This window comes from Leptidea sinapis, chromosome 17, assembly GCF_905404315.1.
Source record: "Leptidea sinapis chromosome 17, ilLepSina1.1, whole genome shotgun sequence".
In the NCBI taxonomy this organism is placed as follows: domain Eukaryota; kingdom Metazoa; phylum Arthropoda; class Insecta; order Lepidoptera; family Pieridae; genus Leptidea; species Leptidea sinapis.
This window is the reverse complement of record NC_066281.1, coordinates 10,776,325-10,801,885: the sequence shown is the minus strand read 5'-3', so window position 1 is coordinate 10,801,885 and position 25,561 is coordinate 10,776,325. Positions and strand designations below refer to the sequence as shown.

At 33.8% G+C, this 25,561-nt stretch overlaps 1 protein-coding gene across 1 annotated transcript; it reads left to right on the top strand.

Annotated features, from left to right (window-relative positions):
• The first annotated feature begins 1,006 nt into the window (after positions 1-1,006).
• On the top strand, positions 1,007-24,726 carry LOC126968911 (trifunctional enzyme subunit alpha, mitochondrial). Its single transcript, XM_050814105.1, has 14 exons — positions 1,007-1,172; positions 1,316-1,422; positions 1,669-1,855; positions 2,397-2,589; positions 3,218-3,339; positions 4,029-4,255; positions 8,074-8,253; positions 11,250-11,416; positions 13,208-13,437; positions 15,683-15,875; positions 16,621-16,756; positions 19,004-19,227; positions 22,621-22,737; positions 24,274-24,726. Exons 1-14 carry the CDS (start codon positions 1,103-1,105, stop codon positions 24,410-24,412), a joined length of 2,292 nt encoding a protein of 763 aa, XP_050670062.1. The 5' UTR covers positions 1,007-1,102; the 3' UTR covers positions 24,413-24,726.
• Positions 24,727-25,561: the final 835 nt, after the last annotated feature.

Here is a 25,561-nt window from a genome sequence, read left to right as displayed (position 1 = left end):
GGTAAATAATATATATAGATATACTGCATTTAAGTCAATTTTATCCTCTTCAATAATGTAATTCATACGACTGGCGTGTAATGCCAGAAATTATTATATAAGGAAATTTATAATTTTGGGGTGAAAATGCCAGTCGTACCTTAAAGCTTTAAAATATTGTAAGCCGAAATCGTAAAATCTGTCCGACGATATCGAAGTTATCTAAACTCATGCTCTTGGCCCCCACCTCACCGCGTTTTCCTAAGGCGCGGTACAGCGCTATTGGTTAAACCATAGTACGAGTTATTTTAAATATAGGTGAGGCTATGAGCTGCTTGCCTATGGCGCTCTCAGCATTTAATCCGCCTCTGTTGGTTAAAGGCGGGATTTTAATTTCCCGCAATAATTATTAATATGACATTGGTAATGTCTCGGGGGTTTCACAAGCGTCGCTACTCGATGGTAGTCTTGTTTCAGTACCACAATAATTTATGTATGGATTTGGCGTTCAAAAATTAATAAAATACGAAGACAGCTGATCAAACAATTTGAATAATCGAACAAACAATAAAAAAATTAATCTATCGAATATAAAAATACATATACAGAGACTTAGTGCGCTAACTAAGATAATAAGAACAAACAATTTGTTTAAAAATGGAAGTCTAAAACAAGTTAATATTCAAAAATCACTACCACCAGCACCACCTATCCAGGACTAATGTAACTATGTTCGTTCGAGCGGTGATCTTTAGATGTGTGAAAAGTTTTATTCCAACTGCGCGAACGGGTCTCAAGTCTTAGGTAAACATACTTATTATGTATTTTTGACTATTCTAACGTTTATGGCTTGGCCATCGTTAAAAAAAATATTGTGTATCAAAAATAGTTCTCAATGTTATGTCCTCTGGCTGATCGCTGACGTTTAGTCTGCTACTGTCTACTGTCTAATCACATAATATTATGTCAAAGTGTTATTTGATTGAAGGTTGTAAACTTTTAATATATTCTCTCTGAGTAGTGTTGAATGAAGAAAGTTTAGGTTCAAAGTCTGAGTTGAAAATTCGCAAGTGTTAAAAACTTTTAAAATATAATTAAATATTTGATTAGTGTAACAAAGAAAATGTCGAACAGTAAAATGTTTAATGCACTCAAAATTCTTAAACAACGAAGCAACTTCAAAATATACAATGGTGAGTGGTTATAGTACATTAATTAATGTTCCTAATTTGAAAACTTATTTTACGGGTCGTGAGACTTGCTCTTGTGCACTTAATGTCAACTTACTATATTTAAGGCATGTAACGATCTTTTTAACATAAAGTCTTCTTTCCAGGCCATTATAGCAGAACCTTTGCTGCGGCTGCTGCTTCTCAATCTCACACTAAATGTAAAATTGTTAATGGAGTATACGTAATCACATTAGATACTCCAAATGCGAAGGTAAATCTACATAAATTGCTAACATTATAATATATAGATGTAATTTAACAATTGAAGGTATTCTGATATTTGCCTCATGATCCACCAAGTATGCTTTAAATGTTTATTATACCGTCTACATTAATTATCTTATTAATTATACAATGTTTAAGAAATCTTGTAGGCACCTAATCAAAACAACAAATTATTTTTATCCTGATAGCCAGTTACAGGTTTCAACAAAATAAAAATTATTTGAATTAACAGGTCAACTCACTCAACACTGCAGTTATGGATGAAGTATCAAATATCTTAAATGAAGTGGAATCTAATCCGGCAATAGAGGCAGCAGTGTTAATATCTGGAAAGCCCGGCTGTTTCATAGCAGGCGCTGACATTAGTATGATTGAAAGTTGTAAAACTAAAGAGGAACTTGTAAAACTAGCAAAAACCGGTTTGTAAATTATTATAAAACAAATACTGTAGCAATAGTACAAAAGGTTAGCAACACTCATTATTTAGAGTGTTGCTCTTATAAATTGCTTAAAGTATGCAATACTTTCAGTTCTGATTGTATATATTTTAGATAAAGTAATCTAACATATATAATTTTCATGTCGCGTTGTTTGTAGTTAAACTCCTTCGAAATCGGCTTGACCGATTCTCATGAAATTTTGAGTGCATATTGGGTAGGTCTGAGAATCGGACAACATCTATTTTTCATCCTCCTAAATGTTAGGGGTGGTTTTTTTTTTATTGTTTTTGTCATTTTTTTTAATTTGTTTGACTATCTACTGAAACGTCCGGGCAACTAGAGCGGCTTTTTTCTTTAGACAGTCAAACATCCAGGCAACCAGAGTGGCCCAGTCGACTTGCGTATTTATTTTGTGTTATAATCTGTAGTATGAGTGAATTAGCCAGAATTAGACCAGGAAATCTCTGCTTTACTTATACATAAAAAAATATTTAAAATAAGGAGAGCTTAATTGTTTTAGGACATGCAATTTTCAAAAGAATGGAATCCTCTAGAAAACCATTTGTGGCAGCGATACAGGGTAGTTGCCTTGGCGGAGGATTAGAAACAGCTCTTGCCTGTCACTATCGCATAGCTGTAAAGGATTCGAAAACAGGATTTGGTCTACCTGAAGTAATGTTAGGTTTACTTCCTGGTGGTGGTGGTACTCAAAGGTGAGAAAAATTTTGAATGCAAACTTTACATTATTTCTAAATTATACTATTTTTAAAATGTAACTCACATTAACAATGAAAAGGAACAAATGACAATTAAAGGTGTATGAAATTCTTTAAGAAAATTGCCAGTGGATTGCAGAAAAACATCCTAAAACAATTAAAAACATCATGCCCATTTTAAATTTTTTTATTTGGAAGTCAGCTTTATGAAAACAAGAGATGAGACAAGCAGGACGTTGATTTGATGGTAATTGATATGCCATGCCCATTACCATGCTGTACCACTCAGGATGATTGAAAAACCCAAATTTCCTGAGTGGCACTACAATCGCGCTTGTCACCTTGAGACATAAGATGTTAAGTCTCATTTGCCCAGTAATTTTGCTAGCTACGGCGCACTTCGGACGGAAACACAATAATGCTTACACTTTACTGCTTGACGGCAGAAATAGGCGCCGTTGTGGTTCCCATAATCTAGCCGGCATCCTGTGCAAAGAAGCCTCCCACTGGTAGCTGTAGCAAAATATCACAGAAAAAATAATTTATCTGTACTGAGGTGTTAATTTTCTTGTAAATATAATTTGATAATGTATGCGTCAATTAATCAAATATTAATCCATTCCAGATTACCAAAGTTGACTTCAATCCCAACTACATTAGATATGGCACTAACAGGAAAAACTGTTAAAGCTGATAAAGCAAAAAAGTTAGGAATTGTTGATCTACTAGTTTCTCCATTAGGACCAGGTAATTGGTGTACAGAAAAACTTATTTAAATCGAACCTCAAAGACCTCTACTTGAGGAAAAATATCAGCTTTCTTTAATCACTAAGATTCATATTTCTATTACTCATAATCTAAATAGAATAAGTTCAAGCAATTTTGATATGTCATACTTACCCCTCACAACTTTTTTTTGATGAGATGAGCAGGACGCTCATCTGATGGTAATTGATACACCCTGCCCATTACAATACAGTGCCGCTCAGAATTCTTGAAAAACCCATGCAATTCTGAGCAGCACTACTATTGAGCTCATCACCTTGATACATAAGATGTTAAGTCTCATTTGCCCTGTAAGTTAGCTACGGCACCCTTGACACTGAAACACAATAATGTTTACATATTACTGCTTTGTGGCTGAAATAGACGCATCCTGTGCAAAGGATCCTCCCACTAGTAAAACTACCACAAAAAAACTTATTATTTTACCCGCTTAACTGAAAATTAGGTGGAATAAATCTTAACCTCTGCAATTTCAACTTTACATTACATAAACTACCGGAGTGAAACTCTTCATGTTAAGTAGAAAACTATCACAATTTTTTTTGCAACTCCCTTGAAATTTGTTATATTAATATAAGAAATATTTTGAACTTTATACAAATGCAGACAAATTATGTGTAAGAATTTTAATATTTTTTTTATTTACAAAGGACTCGGGACACCTGTAGAAAATACACAAAAATATTTAGAAAATGTAGCCGTCCAGATTGCCAAAGATATTGCATCGGGTAAAATAAAGACTGAAAAGAAGAAAGGTTTGATGGAAACAGTAACGGGTACTGTAATGGGGTGGGATTTTGTGAAGAATATTGTATTTAACAAAGCTACAGAGCAGGTTATGAAAGCATCTCGTGGCTTGTATCCTGCCCCTTTAAAGGTAATTCAATAAATAGTTTAACTTACATTATAATATAATAATAACAATATTGACATACTTTTCACACAAATTATCTTGCCCCAAGTTAAGCAAATATAGCCTGTGTTATGGGTTACAAGACAATGATATATTTAATACAATATACTTACTTAAACATACATAAATTCATATAAACATACATAAATACATTTAAACATCCATGACTCGGAAACAAACATCCATATTCATCATATAAATGCTTGCACCTACCGGGATTCGAACCCGAATATAAATGGTGTGTTAGCAGCCTACTTAGAATTTCTTTATCTCAGCTGATAATATATTCCTCTTTGTATATTATATTCTTACACAAATAAAATTTGAAAACAATATTTTATGAACAATGAGGGACTCGAAACCACAACCTCTGGCATTCAGTGCCAGTGCTCTGCCAACTGTGTTTAACGTTCGAGTGACGTATCGTCATGAAATCCTGTATGCTTTGTTCAACTCTCAGGTTTGTGGTTCATCTACAGGATCTACGTTACAGTTGATACCTGCTCAACCCCAATATTTAATAATAATAATAATAATAAAATTTATTGCCTTGTACTTAATTTAAGTATACAATATCAGCTTATTACAAAACATACATTAAGACAAAAGGGAGTAGGCTCAGCTTATGCTGCTTGAAATAATATTTTCATGCAGCGCTGGTTTTCAGCCATTCCCATCTCCCTAAGATGTAAGGTGGGATACATAGTAAAGAGGGCAAACTAATAACGATAACAATGCAGATCTAAATTTTTTCTAAATGTATCAACCTCTGTATAAATTATGAGTGTATTTGTGAGTGTGAGTGTTGTATAAATATATGAGTGTGTGTCAATGTGTCAGTTTAAATGTAATATGAAACGAGTTGCAAATGTTATGGTTTAATTATGAAAAATATTTATATAAGGGAAGTTCTTTCCATACACAATAATTAAAATTTTCAGCTTCCTGTTGTTTTTTTAACAATGCCATTTTATATTTACCCTTAAACTGATTTATATTTTTTATCATTCTAAGAGGTGGTGGCAAATCATTCCAAATACGGGATGCCATGGGAAGCCATGAATTTGAAACTGGATCTATATCTTGTTGTTTTGTAGTATGGTATATTTAATAAGTTTTGAGAGGCAAAACGTGTACATTTTAAATTAGAACTTCCGCTCCAGGACAATTTTTCAAATAAATTTTCAGGGCGCTTGGTATAGATAATTCTCTTTATACTACAGGAATAATGCAATTCTCTCCTAGCTTTCATATTAAGTATTCGTTTGTTGTTTAAATATGGAGTTATATAGCCTCTGTTTGGAACATGAAAGGAGAATCGAATACATGCATTTTGGACCCACTGCACTGCACTTTCCAATTTATAACTAAGTCTGGGACCATATGTTGTACTGCAGTTGTTGAATTGGGAGAGGACAAGTGACTCAGTCAATGAAGTACGTAGTTCCTCTTTTAGGTATGGCCTTATTTTATATAGTGTTTTTAGTTTATAGAAAGCAGTTCTTATTTTATTGTTAACATGTTCCATAAATTTTTGCTCTCCGTCTAATACCAGGCCCAAATTACGTGCAGTTTTTACATATTCTACTGGTATATCATTTATTTTTACTTTTTCGTTGCAGTTACATATATATTTAATTTGGTTTTTTGTTCCAAGGGTTAACATCTGTGATTTAGCTGGATTAAGTGACAGCGAGTTTTTTTTTGACCAATTGTAGATATTTTCCAAGTCCTGATTTATTTTACGTATAGCGTCTTTGACATCCTTGCCTTTGAAAGAGTAATACAGTTGCGTGTCATCAGCGTAAATGTGGTACTTACAAGTTTTTATATATTTGGGGAGGTCAGCAGTAAAAATGGAGAAAATTATCGGGCTTAGCAGAGAGCCCTGTGGGACACCTCTTATCACAGGCAGCAACGAAGAAAGAAGTTTTTTACCAGTTTTGTCTTCAATTTCCACCATTTGGCTTCTACCGGTCAAGAACGTTTCAAACCAACAGCAAGTATTTTTGGTGAAACCATAGTGTTTTAATTTTGACAGCAGTATTTCTGAAGGAATACAGTCGAAGGCTCTAGAATAGTCTAGCAAAACTAGCATACTACTATATCCCATATCCGATGCTTCTGTCAAATCATCAGTGATATGTTGAAGGGCTGTTTCTGTGCCGTGACCCTTACGAAACCCAGATTGATATTTTGGTATTACTTTTATACTGTCGAGATAAGCAACCACTTGATCTAGGACTACTTTTTCTAAACATTTGGATAGTACGGGTAAAATAGAAATTGGTCGTAAATCATTTAGTCCATTAACAGATGTTTTTTTTGGTATAGTTTTAACAAGTGCGTTTTTCCAACAAGAAGGGAATTTATGAGTTAATATTGACGTGTTAATGATATTTGTTATTATAGTCAGAGTAACTTCAACGGTAAGTAAAATCATGTCAATGTCTAATTTATCAACACCCATAGCTTTAGTTTTGATAGCCTTTAAAATATTAAGGACTACCTGCTCTGATGTAATTTTCAGTTCAAATGCTTGTCGTATACTATATTTAGTTGGCAGAGTACTAGCACGGACGCCAGAGGTCGTGGGTGCGAGTCCCGCATCATTAATAAAATTTTGTTTTCAAATTTAATTTGTCTATTAATCCTAGAAGTGAGGGTTATCACTTTAAAAACATAACAAATTATTATACATATTCTTGTTGGTCTTTATGTTCATATGTGCATTAATAAATTTTTTAGACAATCATACCATGTTACCATAAGGAATCAACATAACCGAATGATTGGGTGATGTATAGGCATTTACAACATAATCTCAGAAAATGTACAAAACAAATTTGGTACGAAATTAAAAAGAATTTTTAAAAAACGTTTACGTGGTAAATGTTACTACATATAACATAAATGACTTTCTTAATGATACCACAAACTAGGAATGGAGCAAAGACCCTAAGGGTACTTAATAATAAATTTTATTGTATAGTATTACATATTATATTTTAACCAAATTTAAAAAAAAAGCCAGCTGAGTTTCTTACACCCGTTACTCTCAGGTCTGAGGCATACTGTTTGGAATGGCTGGTAATTTTCAAAGTTCATTAGTCACTTTAAATTCTATTTTGAATAAAATTATTTGAGTTTATATGACAGCTTTATCTTTCATAAAAAAAAAACTGATAATAATATATAATACAGCGTTTTGAAATTGCTAATATGGTCATACTAAGATTGCACCAATTTTCAACAAGACAAGCCTTTCTTGAGCATAGTGCATTTTTATACGCTTTATATTAGCTTCACCTGTATGTTTGTATGTTTGTAACCGACTTCTTTGGGCGCGATTTTGACCCACTTTAAACGGCTAGATTTCGTTCAAACTTTGTAGATTTATCGAGGACCGATGACATTACACTAATTTGAATAAAAAATGAAAAATAAGTAATAGTTAAAAAAACTAATAAGCACGCAAAAAAGCGTGGGGTGCTTTTTAAGATATTATTATAATAATAATTCTTCTACACCCCACGCTTTTTTTTACAATTAAATTTTTTTTTTACACTATTTTCAATTTAAATTTATTTTCTATTTTTTAGTTGAATTTTATATAAAGCGTGCTTTTTAGTTTTTTTAATTTCTCAGTCAGTCTATATTTATACAGACAGAAGCTTCAGATGAATACATTAGTATAAATAAAGAATTTCATAAGTTATTAAATAATATGTTTGTGTAGTTAAAAAGTTGCACAAAGGCAATTCTAAATTTACCTTTTCCAGATTCTTGAAGTAGTAAGAGTTGGAGTAGACAAGGGGCCTGTAGAAGGTTACGAAGCTGAGGCCCAAGGTTTTGGTGAACTAGCCATGACACCTCAGAGCAAGGGCTTAATTAGTCTATTCAGAGGTCAGACCGAATGCAAGAAAAATAGGTTTGGAAAGCCACAAGTAGATGTTAAAACGGTATGTCAATCATATTTCCTTACATAATATACAACAAAGTAACTTTTCATGGTCTGTGTGCAGGTATATCCACTAACTGTGAAACCACCCAATGGATTTTGATAAGGTTTTCACTATCTATATATATAAAAATGAATTGCTGTTTGTTAGTCTCGCTAAAACTCGAGAACGGCTGGACCGATTTGGCAAATTTAGGTCTTATTATTTAAATTAAATTATTTGTGGAAGTCCAGAGAAGGTTTAAAAGGTGAATAAATAGGAAAATGCTGCTAAATTAAATAAAAACAACAAATTTGTTTTTCCTTTGATGTGTCCATACATAATTTCTATTCTATTCTATTCTTTCTAGTGGCTTCTGTGGAAGGGGCACCACAACTCGCCAATGTCACGTTTCAGTAGACCAACATGCTTAGAGTGTGTCATTTGATCGGTGTCAGGCCTTTAGGATATTCCATATACATATTCCCACAGGACTTCTCTTAATTCGAAAGTTTACCCTTAAGCACGCCATGACTCATACCCGTATTTATTTATTTATTTATTTATTTATTGTAAGGCCAACGAGTCGAGATAAAGAATGTAAACAAAGTTTCAGGGCTTCAAAACATTTTTAATTAAATAAAAGATAAAGGTTAATATGATTTATGAAGAAAATGTAAATCTTATGTAGATCTACTACAAAATGTTCATGTGTTCTTCATCATATCTATCTATATATATAAAAATGAATTGCTGTTCGTTAGTCTCGCTAAAACTCGAGAACGGCTGGACCGATTTGGCTAATTTTGGTCTTGAATTATTTGTGGAAGTCCAGAGAAGGTTTAAAAGGTGAATAAATAGGAAAATGCTGCTAAATTAAATAAAAACAACAAATTTGTTTTTCCTTTGATGTGTCCATACATAATTTCTATGAGAGAATTTATTGACGCACGGTTTGACAGTTCTGCTGTGAAACAATTTCATTGAGACAGCAGGGTGCATATTTTACGAAATAATTTTTATTGTTATGATATATTATTGACAAATTCATATAAAAACAATATTTTATTTATTATATACAGAAAAATGTCTGTCGGGTCATTAATATAATTTTTCATGGAAGCTTTATTTATAGATATAAAAATGAAATCTATTACGAATGAAAATATTTGTATTTGAATAGATATTATTACATACACAATCAGAAAGAAAAAGTTCATTCAAAGTCAAAATGCTGTCGCTGTAGAACCATTGATTCTCATCATAGTGGTAAGAGTGTGTCACTCTGTGATTACATGCAAACATACCTCCGGAACCCTTGAGGTAGATAGGCGGTGGGTTGTCAATCGCTAACCGCCGTTTTTATTCTGGTCATAGGTACTATTCACAATATTAAACTTTTATGTAATTTTCCTACAGTCATAATTATGTAGGGTAGAGATAAGCAAAATCATCTCTTAAGGGAGAAAAGTTAAAAAAAGTGTCCGGCTTATGCTGTATATAACAGTTCAAAAAACTTCCACAATGGCGCTGGTGTAGGCACAGGGTATGGTGTGAAGTATGGTGAATGTAAACCTATGGAATGTGCGCTTCCATGTGCGGTGTTTCCGGGACGATACTACATGGGTACCTTCAAAAAAAGCGCGTCCTTAAAGGCCGGCAATGCTCCTTTGATCCCTCTGGTGTTGCAATAGAATGTGGGCGGTGGTGATCACTTAACACCAGGTGACCCATAAGCTCGTTTGTCCTCGCTATTCCATAAAAAAAATTGTAGATAATTATTGAAAATTTCAGCAACTTCAACTGTACAAAATAATGTAGTAAATATAACCTTAAAGAATTATTATAGGGAAATGTGCACCTTGAGTGATTAGTCCGAACTTCTTTCAAGATTTACCCTAATGCTACTGTAGCGCCACCCTAATTTAATTAATTTTGACGGACAGTTTTTCATATATACAGATTCTCCTTACCTCTACCGTCCATAAGTCATAATAAACAAGTAGGTTAATATTCACTTGAATATACATTTCCTAAGTAACAGCGGGCCTACTAGAACTCTTATTGCGATTCAATTGACGACCTAAAATGAACTCCTTAATGGTTTATAATTTGACGCTATAAAGTGCAATTTTAAAATGTATTTGTAGTAATTTCTACACAAAAAAACCGCTATAATCATATCATGTAAGGTTTCGAAATGCAACGCATAATATGGATCGAGTAAGTGTCATCTCTTTCTCACACCGCGGATCATAGACAAATTTATTTCGTTCATTCTTCCATATGCGATTCAAACGCAATTCAGTTATAGACACTTCGTAGTACGAATCTTAGCGATTCAGTTTAGGTACCTAAACTGAACTGCATCGGAATTGAATTGCTAATTAAAAGGTGATGGCAGGCCTTCAGTTATTATTTTATTGGATACTGACTGTCCACTTATTGTCATACATTATTTTTCGTGTAAATAGGAAACCTAACTGTTTTAATGATTTTAAAAGAATTGTCAGCAAAGTGGGTCATGAAACAATTTTGCTGATGGTACATTTTTCATAAGTTTATTTCTACATAGTAAAAGTCCTCTCAGACATGGAGAAGCTTAGAAAGTTTTAGATAAACAAAACAAAAAATGTAGGTACACATTACATGTGGAAATCTAATAAGGAAAAGTAAGTAGGTAATTCTTTCTTCTGTCTCCATGCAAACACCTTTGGTACTAATTATTGAAATTGATTGTTGTGAAAAGACAATGAAACAGAACACAATAAAAAAAAACTGTCTGTCAAACATACTGACATATCATAGACATGTCAATATGTTTGACAGACCGCCTTTTTCTACACTCTCTGTAGGTACTACAGCGTCTCACAGTCTCGGATGTAATTTTATTTAGAGCCTTTTAATAAATAGTTAATTTACAGTTAAAGTAGTTCTCCAATTTTCATTAATCCCTTCCTGGAGACCTTCAACACTAACATTAATCATTAATATTTATAAGAGAGGTTTTTTTTTAGATTGGTGTGCTTGGTGCCGGTTTGATGGGTGCTGGTATAGTGCAGGTATCTATTGACAAAGGATACAGTGTTGTTATGAAGGATGCTACTAAAGAAGGCTTGTACAGAGGAATGGGGCAAATACAAAATGGCCTTGTCAATAGCGTGAAAAGGAAACGGATTTCTTCGTAAGTAAAATTATCTGTATTCCTAAGCTTTTTATTGAATCTTGATGTTTTTAAATTATCTCTGGATCTCGCTGGAACGTGAATCCCCCCCCCCCCCTCTCTGTTCCCATTTCACCCCCTCGAGGTCGTACTGTTTTTTTTTTATTAATTATTTATTACAGCTTTGACATTACAATGACTAAATAAAATAATGGTCCCACAAAACCATCTCGATGGTTTGTCTGTGGAATCTGAGCTACCTTAATTATAAGATTTAGTAACTTAAATAGATGTACAGTATTATTTAACATTACTAAGGACTCTTATTATTTAAGTGTTGATATATAATGTGTCCAGATTGTCAGTATAATATTTTTTTAACATATTTTTAAACATATATTTTTACATATTGTTGCGTCAGTACAGTTTGCAGTTTTATTACCGGTGAAAAATGTCGTATGTTCGTGCTATCACTGATTAGTTTTTGTAGTTTTCATTGTTACCTATTGACTTTTGTTTTAACAGTTCTGTAGTTTCTGTTGTTCTATGTCACTATAATAGATCTACCAGAAAAATTAAACTTTTTTTTACGCAACCCAGATTCTTTCATTGATTTTTCGGCTTTGTAATAACAATAATAGCATCACAACGCAACACCTTTACATCAATCTATGATAGTGACAAAATAAATCGTTGTTTATATATTAATAACTAGCCGTTCCCGCCCGCTTCGCTGGGAAATAAATTAAACAATAAAAAAATAAGTAGCCATTAACCATCTAGGATAAATTGCGCATCGATCCGTGGTAGTTTCATGTCGATACGATCAGTGGTTTAGGCGGGAAAGAGACTTGTGTCTCAGTGATACTTGTTTTGCACACCATACCAAAGCGACGATGTGACTTCATCGACCTCAGGTCCGGAGATAATATAATCGCATAGTATTTTGCTATGAAAATTAATAGTCATTTTTTCATAAGTAAGCTTATAATATTATAGCAGACTATGATACAAGCTTATTAAAGGTATGTTATTTTGGTAATCAAACGATAGGGAGGTGGTATTACTCCTAGGCGGACGTCGTGAGTGGTATGGGAGACAGTATAACGATTATTGGGCAAATGTTTCATACGACGATGTCTGATATACATGTGAGGACTAAATAATTTTACGATAATTGACCCCCAAAGCTATAATTTTAGGAAGTATTTTACTTGGATTTTTTTTATATATTAAAGGGGGCAAATGGGTAGGACGCTCAAATGTTGAGATTCTGCGATACAAGAGGTCAAAAGATGCGTTGCCGGCCTTTATGATGGGAGTAGGTATGCTCTAATCTTGAAGGTGCCTCAGTCGTATCGGTTCGAGGAAACTGCAGCCGGTAATTGATTCTAAGGGCAATGACAAAGGGGCCATTCAAATATTACGTCACACGTTAAGGGGGTGGGAAGAGGTCCAAAAAGTGTAACATTGTGTGACAAAGGGCGGGGAGGGGTTGCAAATTTTGTGACGTCACATTATTTCAAAGTATTACAACACTAAATTTATTTTTTTTATGTTTTGTTAATTTTCATACGCTTGTTTGATTTAATGATGATTTTATAGAAAAAGTATTTAAATAGAAATATAACAATAATCTGGGAACACAACATACTCTTTAAATTTAATAAATTTCTAAATGTAAAATTGCGAAATATGTGACATTACACTAGGTAGATAGTGACTCAAAATATGTGACCAGCTGTGATAAGGACGGCGGATTGGTCACAAAGTGGCTATGCAATCTCACTACAGTGACTATTTCTAATACAGTTTACAGAAGGACAAGTATTTATCAAACTTGCTGCCAACATTAGACTACGCAAAGTTCAAGACTGCAGACTGTGTCATTGAGGCGGTGTTTGAAGATATCAACATAAAACACAAAGTTATCAAGGAGATTGAGGCTGTGGTGCCACATCATTGTGTTGTAGCGACCAACACAAGCGCTATCCCTATAACTAAGATTGCAGCGGGCAGTAGTCGGCCTGAAAAAGTTATCGGTGGGTTTTACCTTGTCAATTTTTTTTATGATTCTTTAAATATTTATGGTCGTATCCATAGACGTTCTACACATATAGACAAATCAAGTAGTACAAAAACAAAGCTGAAATATGAACCATGCCACAAATTATAATTCGACTACTACATTGCCGCATTTACTCCAGTTGTTTAAAATATTATTGGTCAATAAGCAGCAATGTAATAGTAGATTGTTAACCGAGGGTCAAAAGAATCAGTTCCCGAGGTATTTAGACGCCCGAGCGCAGCGAGGTCGGCTATAGTCCGAGTAGGAATTGATACTTTTACCCGAGTGAAACCCTCTACTTTTCATTTCGAATATGACGAAAATAAAACTAGTTGTTTATCTAAGCATAGATTAGTATCCCGCCAATTTATGTCGACTTTTTAAATTTCAAATATGGAACTTACCACGTAGTTAATTGTTGCGGTTTATTCCGCTCAAAGAAGTTTGCGCTAAGTTCACACTGGCTGTTTAGAAAGTCACATGGCCGCAGCATTTTTTTTAATTAGTTCTTTTTTATATAAAACTCTTCACAGCAGTTCTATTTTTAAAGTTCATTCCGGTCCTTAGGTGGGAAGTAATTTGTATGAGTTTTTCCCTCTCTATGGAGGGAAGCAGCATTTTCCACCCAATAATCAGATCAAATCAACATTACTTTCCGAGTATGAGTAATGAAAAACATTTATTCAGTTCGTATGTTGAATTTCGAACCCGATTCGGACTGTGACAGTTGACGTACGACTTAGGAGAAAAGTGTGCTTACATTGTCAGACTGCGAAATATATTATGTTATAGAACGTTATTACTCGTATCAGATGAAATCTTGACATACTTGAGAAAATATGTGTTGATTAACTGACGACCCATTTAGCCCAGTGGTTAGTGACCCTGCCTACTGAGCTAAAAGATTCTAATCCCGTAGCTCAGTAGCCTGTAGGCTATGCCTGGTTTTAGGCAAGATACTTTGGTGAAAAAGTGTGTCAATATTATATTATAAAAAAAAAAACAATGTTAATAAATTTAAAACCTTAGATTAAGGTTTGGTCTCCAGCTAGATACCGCACTACCTAAGAACAATAGCTTTTTTATTACGGCAATTATTAGATGCTTGTGTGCGTGGCATCTTGACACACAATGGCATCTTTCAAATTTTGTAACAAACGCTTCGTGTTATTTAACGTTGAAATTAATGAAATACAAAATCCTTACTGCAGATAAATGTCTTTCATATTTCTTGTAGTATTATTTTTACAAAGTTTTACTACACAACCCGGCATTTTAGTTTAAATTATTAGCAAAGTTTATCACAATTCATTCTTGTGTCACACATTGTTCGAGACTGGCTCGAGTACGCCCTCTCGGGCGTAGTATTAGTTGCCGCACTTTGCGACTACACCTGCGGTATCTAGTTGGAGCCCAGGGGAGACCAATAGTAAATCCAATCTTATAAATTTAAAACTAACCTTCAAAAGTAACACTAATACAACATATCTCGATGCACTTGCGGGATTGTCTTTTCCATATTGTTGACCCAAGACGAGGTTCGTGAAGGCAATGACATACTTTCCACACTTGTATGGAAATTCCAAATTCATTACGTTGCGAGAACAATAGAGTGTTCTTACCTTTCTTTTTATCTGCTGTTGAATCTTACAATTCTTATGTACTAGCTGACCCGACAGATGCTGTTCTGTTAACAGAAGAGAACTGATGTAAGTATTCGGAAATAATATAGTCTAAAGCCAACGGAAATTTGTTATAACGAATTTCCATATGATTATATAATAAGGATTAATATCGTATTTGTGTAAACAGCTTTTACATTACCGCTTTATACTTGCCAATTTTTTAAGTATTAAGTATAAGTATGTTATCCTTAAGAAATAGACATATGCCATCCCGGACTTTTCTATAGACCTATATAAAATACACAATTCCACCATACATTATTTTGTTATATCTCAAAGAATTTAGACAGCGTTTTCGTTGAAAGCCCCCAGACGGCCTATTTTTTTCCGTCACCAACAAATATCGTTAATTTATACAAATATGTATACGAAAACTTAACAAATTATATACTAAAATCTTCTTTGAGAACCATGCTATCCATTGGTGAAAACAGCATGAAAATCGGTGCAGTAGTTTTTGAGTTTATCGGTAACAGATGCGGCGGAGAACTTTGTTTTGTAATATGTGTGACAATGTTCTAACTTTAAATGCAGGCATGCACTATTTCTCACCCGTGGACAAAATGCAACTGCTGGAGATAATTCGTCACCCCACTACCAGTGACGACACCGCGGCCGCCGCTGTTGCCATCGGTCTCAAGCAGGGCAAGGTGGTCATCACAGTGGGTGATGGACCTGGTTTCTACACCACCAGAATACTCTCCACCATGCTGAGTGAAGCCATCAGGTGGGATTTGTTTCTATCTTTTATTAATAAAATTTGAAAACAACATTTTATGAACGATGCGGGGCTCGAACCCACTCTGGCGTTCCGTGCCAGTGCTCTACCAACTGAGCTAACCGTTCGAGTGACGTATCGTCATAAAATCTTGTTATAAATCTTTTATTGTTTGTCACCCCCAAGACAATGTGGCTAGTGACTTTATTTTACTTACATATCCTTAATAATAGCCTTAATTCATTCCAAATACACTATACAATAAAAATACAGTCCTCCACCTACACAACACCCGATGGATGACTTCTTTTTTATGAAAATAAGACGACGAACGACAACAATGACTTTTTTTTATGGAAATAAGAGACGAGACGAGCAGGACGTTCAGCTGATTTTAATTAATACCCATTACAATTCTTGAAAAAACCCAAAAAACTCTTAGAGGCACTATAATTATGCTCGTGACCTTGAGACATGTTTAGTGTCATTTGCCCAGTAAGTTCAACTAATTTGTTAACCCTAATGTCACCAGAAGAGGTAAGAGTCACGCGATAGAAAGAGAGGCAACTTCTAGGTGAATAAAAATGTAGGTTAATATCGCTGTGCGATCTGAATTACACCTTATTGTATGGCCGCAAGAGTCCCTATTTCTTTAATTGACTTTGCGGGGTGAGACTTTTGCAATTATACTATTACATATTCTTTGGTACAACTTCAATTTGTATAATCAATGATTTGTTTGGTCGATGGGCAGGTTGTTACAAGAAGGAGTAGATCCCAAGGATCTGGACAAGATGACAAAGGAATTCGGTTTTCCTGTGGGTGCAGCCACTCTGGCTGATGAAGTGGGAATAGATGTAGGGGCCCATATCGCAGTTGACCTGGCTAAAGTAAGTACACATTATAATCATAATAAAAATACTTTTTTTTTATTAAAATAAGGGACTTGACGAGTAGAACGTTCAGCTAATGGTAATTAATACGCCCTGCCCATTACAATGCAGTGCCTCTCAGGATTCTTGAAATACCCCAAAAATTCTGAGCGGCACTACATGCGCTCGTCACCTTGAGACATAAGATGTTAAGTCTCATTTGCCCAGTAATTTCACTAGCTACGGCGCCCTTCAGAGCGAAACACAGTAATGCTTACACATTACACGGCAGAAATAGGCGTCAATAAAAATACTTATTTTGGTATTAAATATATACATGAATTTTAAAGTTACCTTGTTTGGCGCGTTAGGGAAAAAATTTGAGTGTGAATTTTTACGATGCGCTAGCACACCGTCACGCAAATTCGACACCCTGACGTAAGCTGGTCAGCTAGACCATTTGTATGATACTTTAGCTACAAAGCCTCTTGAAACTCATATATCTACTGAACCAGAACCAATAGACGAAAAAAAAAATCTTTCTAATTCTATAAAAAATAATTTTATGCGGCCTTTTTGATTACAATATTGTTTTCTCTACAAACCTACACGAGGGATAAAAAATTCAGGATTTTTTTATTACGTTAAAGAAGAATAAATTCTTGCCTGCGTACATTAGTACATTTAGACACACACACACACACTTTTTTTTGTCAAAATAAAACTCATGAGAATTATAATTCTATTATAATTAATTAATTAAGTCTGTGCACATTTTTGCTAATAATCGGATAATATTATCAGATATACACAGTACAGCAATAAATATATAGTAAAACTAGCTGACCCAGCAACCGTTGTATTGCCGATATTAAAATCGCGATACAAAAGTAACTGTTGATCGTAGATGAGTGAAAATTTGTAGTTGTATGTATTTTTTAGTGCTGACTCATAATCAAACAAATTTAAAAAATAAATGACACAAAATTTTAAAAAAATATATTTGGCGTGGACCACCCTTAACATTTAGGGGGATGAAAAATAGATGTTGTCTGATTCTCAGACCTACCCAATATGCACTCAAAATTTCATGAGGATCGGTCAAGCCGTTTCGAAGGAGATTAACTACAAACACCGCGTCATGAGAATTTTATATATTACATTTACAGTACTATGTACATGTACGATTTTTCAGAAACAATTAAGGCTCAAATTCACCACTTATTTCAAAATTATATAACGGTAAACAATTTGTTATGTTTTAAAGTGATAACCCTCACTTCTGGGATTAATACACAAATAAAATTTAAAAACAAAATTTGATGAACGACGAGGGACTCGAAACCGCGACCTCCCGCGTTCCGTGCGAGTGCTCTTCTGTTTTGAAGCATCGTTCATAAAATTTTGTTTTCAAATTTTATTTGTGTATATAATAGCAAATTCCATAGTTATAGTAGTATAGATATAAATTTTAATACATATAGCAATTTAAAAAAAAAATCGAAGCCTTATAATATCAAAGAGTATAATAATATATAAGGAAAAGAGAACCCTCTCTACGCATTATGAGCTGTCTATTTGAAAACTAGCGCCATCTGGAGATTGACCTCGAAAATAAATATATATAAGCTCGAAATTATAAAATTCATTTTTAATGACTAACTCTACTTTTTAATGTAGGTATTTTTTACCATAAATTTTTTACCATGTTGAAATTGCGCGTAGAGTTAGTTATCTAATTTTGCCACAACATAGAACATAAAAGATAGATTTAGTAGTGTAAATATGCAAAATGGAACACGAGAGCTACATACATGCGCAAACGTTAGAACTTAGAAGTAGCCGCCATTTTATGACCAGTGGGCAGTGACAGAATTATAGAAAAGTTGAAAGGTTTTAAAGCGAGTGACAGCTGACAAAGCTTTCATTTTCGGGCCAACTAACAGATGGCACTACAGTCTTCTGAAAACGTCACTTTAAGGCGTCTGTCCCACCCCTGCCTTATATGTTGGATGTATAAACTTACAATAGTACTTGCAATACTAAATGAAGGCAACCCTATACGTTAGATATATAAGTATTAAATTTATTAAAATTTTAAATTATAAGTAGTTATGACTATTATATTAATGGTATATCTAGTTGGTAAGCCTTTTTAATAAATAAATAAATAAACTTTCGCCGTTGTATATTATCATTAAAGAATAACTTGTCGATTTGATTAAAAAAATACTCAATATAATAACTTAACAAATAATTTTTAAGGCGTTTGGCGAACGAATTAGTGGAGGAGACCTGAACATTATGCAAGATCTTGTCAAGTCCGGGTTTATGGGAAGGAAATCTGGCAAAGGCTTCTATGTTTACGAGAAGGGCACAAAGAACAAGGATGTGAACCAAGATGCTGTGCAAATGCTGAAAGATAAATATTCACTGGAGCCAAAGGGTTCAACGAATGTGGAGGACCAACAATTGAGAATGGTTTCCAGGTAAACGGAAATAATGTCTCGTATCGTCGGGTTAAATAAATTATAAAATAGAATAAAAAAAAGTGTCATAGACTTCATTGGCAATCAATTTATATATATATATGTGTGTGTCGGAGAAGCATTGTTCTCGTTAACACCGTCATTAGTGGTTGCGGACTTTGTGGGCGTCATCAGGGTAAAATGCAAGCACAAAACACGATGATCACAGTTTTACACTATTTTAATATAAATTTAAACAATATTTTGTCAGTTCACAATAATTAACAATTAAGACCGATTCCACCAGCAGATTCAGGGCACCATTCTTACTTTAACCGACGAATACAATTACAACGATCCAACTCGATCAGTCGCCATTACTTGAATGTCTCCACAAAACTGTCGGCCTCGCCAAAGTAAAGATGGCGCCTCGACCCCGCTTGAGGCTCGTGCTCTGCTCTGATTGGTCGATACGCAAATTGCAATATTCCTAACTTTTATTAGATTACTAAGGTACTTAAGTTATAGAAAATTGTTATAAAAATAAATTAAAATAAATTATATATATACACAGCAAATAATATTATGTATTATGGATCGTGTAAGTAAAAAAGATGAGAAATAAGTCGGAAATTAAAGTTATTATTTATTTAATTCTATATGAGTTAATTTTTTTTCGTATTCAACAAAGGATACATACAGGATTGGTACGGTATAACTAAAATAAGAATAATAATAATTATGCTTTTTATAATGTTTAATGTCTATGTTTTTCAATATATAATACTAGCGGACCCGACAGACGTTATTCTGTTACAAAAAAAAACCCTTGCAGTTGGCATTTCGTAAAATCCGTTCTTAGCTGAACTATACTCCACGAAAGGACTATTCCTACCAAATTTCAAGTCTCTACGCCTTATACATCAGAGATATCGTGATGAGTGTCTGTGCGTCACCAAATTCTTTGATAGAAAATTTGTCCATACAATACAAATATTGAAAATAAAAATAATTATGGGTCCCAAATCGAAATAAAAACTATCCTATCTCTCAAGTTGGACAAAACTGCACTCGATGAAGTAATCCCCATTAAAATCCGTTCATTACTTTAGGAGTCCATCGCGGACAAACAACGTGTCACGTAATTTATATATATTAAGATTAGCACCAACCACTAACTACACACACTAGTCTCACAATGTAAACCAATTAATGGTTTAAATAATTATTATGACGTACCAATAATAACTATTAACGTATTCAATTACCTATCTATCCTTAGTTTAACTTACGGATACATTGCTGTCACCGTTTAATGATAAGATCTTATCTATCCATAGTTATAGTCCAATGCTATCTGTCAATAGGTTATTGAAATGTAAGTAAGCGTAAAAGGATCTAGTAAGTTAAACTAAGGGTTGATAAGTTATTGAAAACGGCCGTAAGCTAATAATGACAATTATTATGTACTACCTGACCCGGCAAACGTTGTTTTGCCATATAAAGTATAATTCACGCGATAGTTTTATAAGTAATAAAATATTGCCTATATTATAGCCTGTACATCATTTTGTTCTATTGTCAATAGTTTTTGCAGCGCACGCAAAAATAGGTTTTCGATTTTACACCTTGTGTTACAAAATAGCAATTTTATTACGTACCCTAATTTTGAAAAAACAAATATAGCCTTAGCCTATAGCCTTCCTCGATAAATGGACTACCCAACACTGAAAGAATCATTCAAATCGGACGAGTAGTACCAGAGATTAGCGCGTTCAAACAAACAAACAAACACTGTTGCTTTATAATATTAGTATAGATTAATTGAATATACTAAACACAGCGACACAACAGCGAAGGGCAGCTGACTGTATCCTTCATTTGTATCAGATAAGAGTTCGCCGGTTAAAGCAATTGTTAATATTAAATAGCTAAATAGCGACCTGTCTAAAAGTTTCTAATACATATTCGATATTTATTTATTTATTATATATTTGGAGATTCAACAGCTTTCATAACATTACAAAACAATCTTAATAGTCATAGCTAGCCATTTACAGAATCCACGTGTATATGTATAATTGGATAGTTACATATGTGTGCGATACACCAGCCTATAATCCAACATACCTACAGCCAATATTATATATAAACTAGATACACTATAATACAATTAGCACAATATATGTGAACATAATATGCATACCAATTACAACTCTTATAATATCACTTTAATTATATATTGACACTATAATTCACTTTTCAACTTTAACTATGACAAGGAATATGATAATGCAATACATTCCGCAGTCTATGTTAAAGTCAGTGTTACTAATGACGTTAAATTTGACATAAACTTTTAAGTACAACAGCTACTATGATGCAACTCAGCCTTACATTGAGAATTTCATTGATAAAATACTAAATTACTTGGTATTTCAACTGTCAACACACTTTCTAAAGAATCAAAGTGACTAAATTTTGAAATGTTTAAATTTTTATCGATTCAACTCGTTTTTTACGTTTGTGATTGGAGACATCTGAACTTGTCAATTTACTTTTTTAAATATTATAAATAGTTGTTATTTCAAGGGCAGTCAATAATACTATTATTACTGATCTATAATACTATTATTAGTAAAATAAAATAATTTAAAATTAGAATTTATGTATTTTGCTCCGACTGTCATCGCGCCCTTAGTCAAAGAGGATGTAAATACTACGTAATAAGAGGCGAGGCTGCCTGAGTAAAAATTTAATTTTAGTTTAGTTTGAAACGTGCACTGAGATGTGACATAAGTTTGAAAAAGTAATTGCATTATGGCTACGAAGTATAATCCGGCTAAGTTTGAAAGCGAACAGTTGCTTATACCGTAGTGTATTTCGGCTGTCTCTGTTTTTTACAAGATTATAGCCGTCATCTGTCATTCTACCAATGGCTGCACGTTTTATACAATCGAGTGAATCGCTTTTTTTTATGAAAATAAGGGACGAGACGAGCAGGACGTTCAGCTGATGGTTATTGATACGCCCTGCCTATTACAATGCAGTGCCGCTCAGGATTCTTGAAAAACCCTAAAATTCTGAGCGGCTCTACAACTGCGCTCGTTACCTTGAGACATAATATGTTAAGTCTCATTTGCCCAGTAATTTCACTACCTACGGCGCCCTTCAGACTGAAACACAGTAACGCTTACACATTACTGCTTCACGGCAGAATTAGGCGCCGTTGTGGTACCCATAATCTAGCCGGCATCCTGTGCAAAGAAGCCTCCCACTGGTAAGCTTTTTTCTTAGAGTTTCGCTAGGCTGGACACTACCCGTACGGTTGTCACTCTCATTCCAAACCTACAAAATAATGTGTCCACCGTGCCTAAATACTTGAAAACAATAATTATGATCTGTTTGTTGTAGATTTGTAAATGAAGCAGTTCTATCACTGGAGGAAAAGATATTGCACAGCCCTCTCGAAGGTGACATTGGCGCTGTCTTTGGACTTGGATTCCCACCTTTCACCGGGGGACCGTTCAGGTAAATTTCCTCTAACATACATCCTGTTTTCCTTGTTAAGACATAAAAGGCATTTATTCTCTCAAAATGGATTCCTTTAGATTCTTTTTGATGTCATTTCTAATATACTAGATACTACTACCGCTTCGGAAACAAATGGCGCTCTGAGAGAGAAGAAGCGGCGCAACAAACTCTCCCAGCATTTTTTTTTTTGCGCTCTTTTTAATAAAATATACAATATTGTACTGTCATTGCTATTGCTATAAAATAATCATAATCTAGTCCCAGGCTGTCCGATCACTTAGATATTCAGCTGTGGAGTAGTAGGATTTACGAAATAGCTTTTTTTTTATAAAACATTTAAATTTATGTATAGATAATGCCTGAACAGTGTCTGGGACTTTATTATAAAAGTGTATACATTTACCCTTAAAGCTTTATGTTTAGTTAATTGAGTCACATTGGGGTTTAAGTGTATTAAGTCAAAATCAATAAAATCTTTATTCACTGTAAAACTTTATAAGTTATTTAGTGCAAGTCAGGATGAAGTACAAAAGTATCAATAGCATTCAAATGAGTATAACAATATTCATTAACAAAATTTAGAACATTAATTCCAACTATCTTTATCATTCAAATAATCTTTCACATTATAATAGGCCTTAGATGTTAATTTATTTTTTACGACACATTTAAATTTTTTAATAGGTAATATTTTAATTTCATTTGGGAGTTTATTATAAAATATAACACAATCCACTTTAAAAGATTTAGCAATTTTACGGAGCCTAGTAGATGGAATTGCGAGTTTATGTTTGTTTCGAGTATTGACACTGTGTACATCACTATTCTTTTTAAATTGCCTAATATTTTTATGAGCGTATAGGAGGTTCTCGTATATGTACTGGCAGTGTACTGTCATAATATTTATTTCACTAAACTTTTCTCTCAATGAATCCTTTGAACGCATTTTAGAGATTGCTCGAATTGCTCTTTTCTGCAGCACAAACATGTTTTCAATATCTGCAGCCCTACCCCACAATATAATTCCGTAAGACATGACACTATAGTAACATCTTTAGAAATACCGGAAAATATGCCATGGTTCTCAATGGAAAACTTTTTTTTTCAGTCTGAAATTTTAATGATGTCTTATTAAAGTTAAGTTGGGTATCAATGTATGATTTAATAGTTGGGGTTGATTATTGCTTTCATGAGCTTGTCATTCATAAGATAAGTCCACCACGCAGATAGTATCTTGTGATGGACTTTTGAATTGAAGTGAATAACTGAAATCATAAAAACTTAGAACATTTATACATCTAGATAGACTGTGACAGCTGTGAAAACGTCAAAAAAAAATTGAGGTCCACAGCTAGCCTCTATTTTGAGCAATGCACACACACTAACACAAAGTGACGCACACTAAAGTAATAAACCTGGCCTTTTTTCATCGGTTGTCTAGCTGCAAAAGCCTCTATCTAGACATAAATTATGTAAGAACAAGTAATTTTTTTTGTTTTCAAATACTTAAATAATAATGTTGCTATTTCACAGATGGGTGGACCAATATGGTGCTGATAAATTAGTTAAAAAAATGGAGGAGTATCAGGGATTATATGGAGCACCATTCAAACCTGCACAAACACTTGTCGACATGGCAAAAGATAGTAGCAACAAGTTCTATAAGCATTAATATTGGTTAGAAGACTATTTCTTCATGAAAGTTCTATTTATATATTACAGAAAGTGTCACAATAATTTTGAAGTTTTATATGATGCAAGTAATTAATTCGGATTTAATGAAACTTGTTATGTAGTTGGAAATTTGTATGATCGAATGTTGATGAATATTAAGAATAAGTTTAAGGTTTAGATTGATATATTTTTTAAATATTTATATTCTACTGTACCAGTAAGTTATGTGCGTCTATATCTATTTATTTGAATCCAAGTGGCAAATGTAGACGTTTCGACAGATATTATGTAAAAATAAATCATTATATTGTTTTTTCTTTGTTTTCTTTAATTTATATCTTGTATAACAGGACAAACTAGGATGGATTGTATAAGTAAGTAAGCAGCCATCCTTTCTCAATACCACAGGTTTAAAAAAGAGGAGTGTTACTGGTCGTTAAGGTGGGTGTTCAGAATGTATTCGTTCATTACGCTTTAATCAAAATTATCCCAAATGTTTACACTTTCACTTGATAGATGGCGTTGTATTTAATTGTATGCACTTTGCATCGCGCTATAACTATTTTCTACGAAAGAGTGTGTAAGGCTGTTTTTTGTGGAATAAATTTGTCTCGTAAGGTGCTGAAGTTTTATTGTTAGTATCACTAGATTGTGGTGTATTTAGTACCGGGATTGTAAAACCTTGCGGTTCTACAATTTGGTTATATGGGTTGGTATTGACATGTCTTTGGGTGTCGTTAGAAAAGAGTCACTATATGCAGAGAAGAAGCAAGAGTTTGCAGTTAATAATGCCTTCTATGATCTTGGAGAGCAGGGAGGTAAAAGCAATTGGCCTGTAGTAAGCCGGATCCGAAATGTCTCCTTTTTGTCGGATGAGCAAGGACTGACTTCTAGGAGTCAGGGACTACGCCTTTTTACTCCGGGACAGCAGATGTCCTCCCTAACGAACACACATCACTCGGCATGAGTCAAGAAATTATGCCTAATTATGTACACAGTGTATGTTAAATATACTGTATAGCTCAGTCAAGATATCTACGTCTTCGTTAGGAAAACAATACTGACTGCAACGTCTCAAGGTGGGCGGAGTTTAAATTGGAATGGATTCTCTTAATGTTGCAAAAGTTCACATTAAGCGTGGAGCGAG

Excerpts from the sequence above, each read along its gene's own strand:
- LOC126968911 (XM_050814105.1), top strand. The coding sequence starts at position 1,103 with ATGTCGAACAGTAAAATGTTTAATGCACTCAAAATTCTTAAACAACGA. Across the intron at positions 8,254-11,249 it reads CACAAGTAGATGTTAAAACG|ATTGGTGTGCTTGGTGCCGG; the intron begins GTATGTCAATCA and ends GTTTTTTTTTAG. Across the intron at positions 16,757-19,003 it reads TCGCAGTTGACCTGGCTAAA|GCGTTTGGCGAACGAATTAG; the intron begins GTAAGTACACAT and ends ATAATTTTTAAG.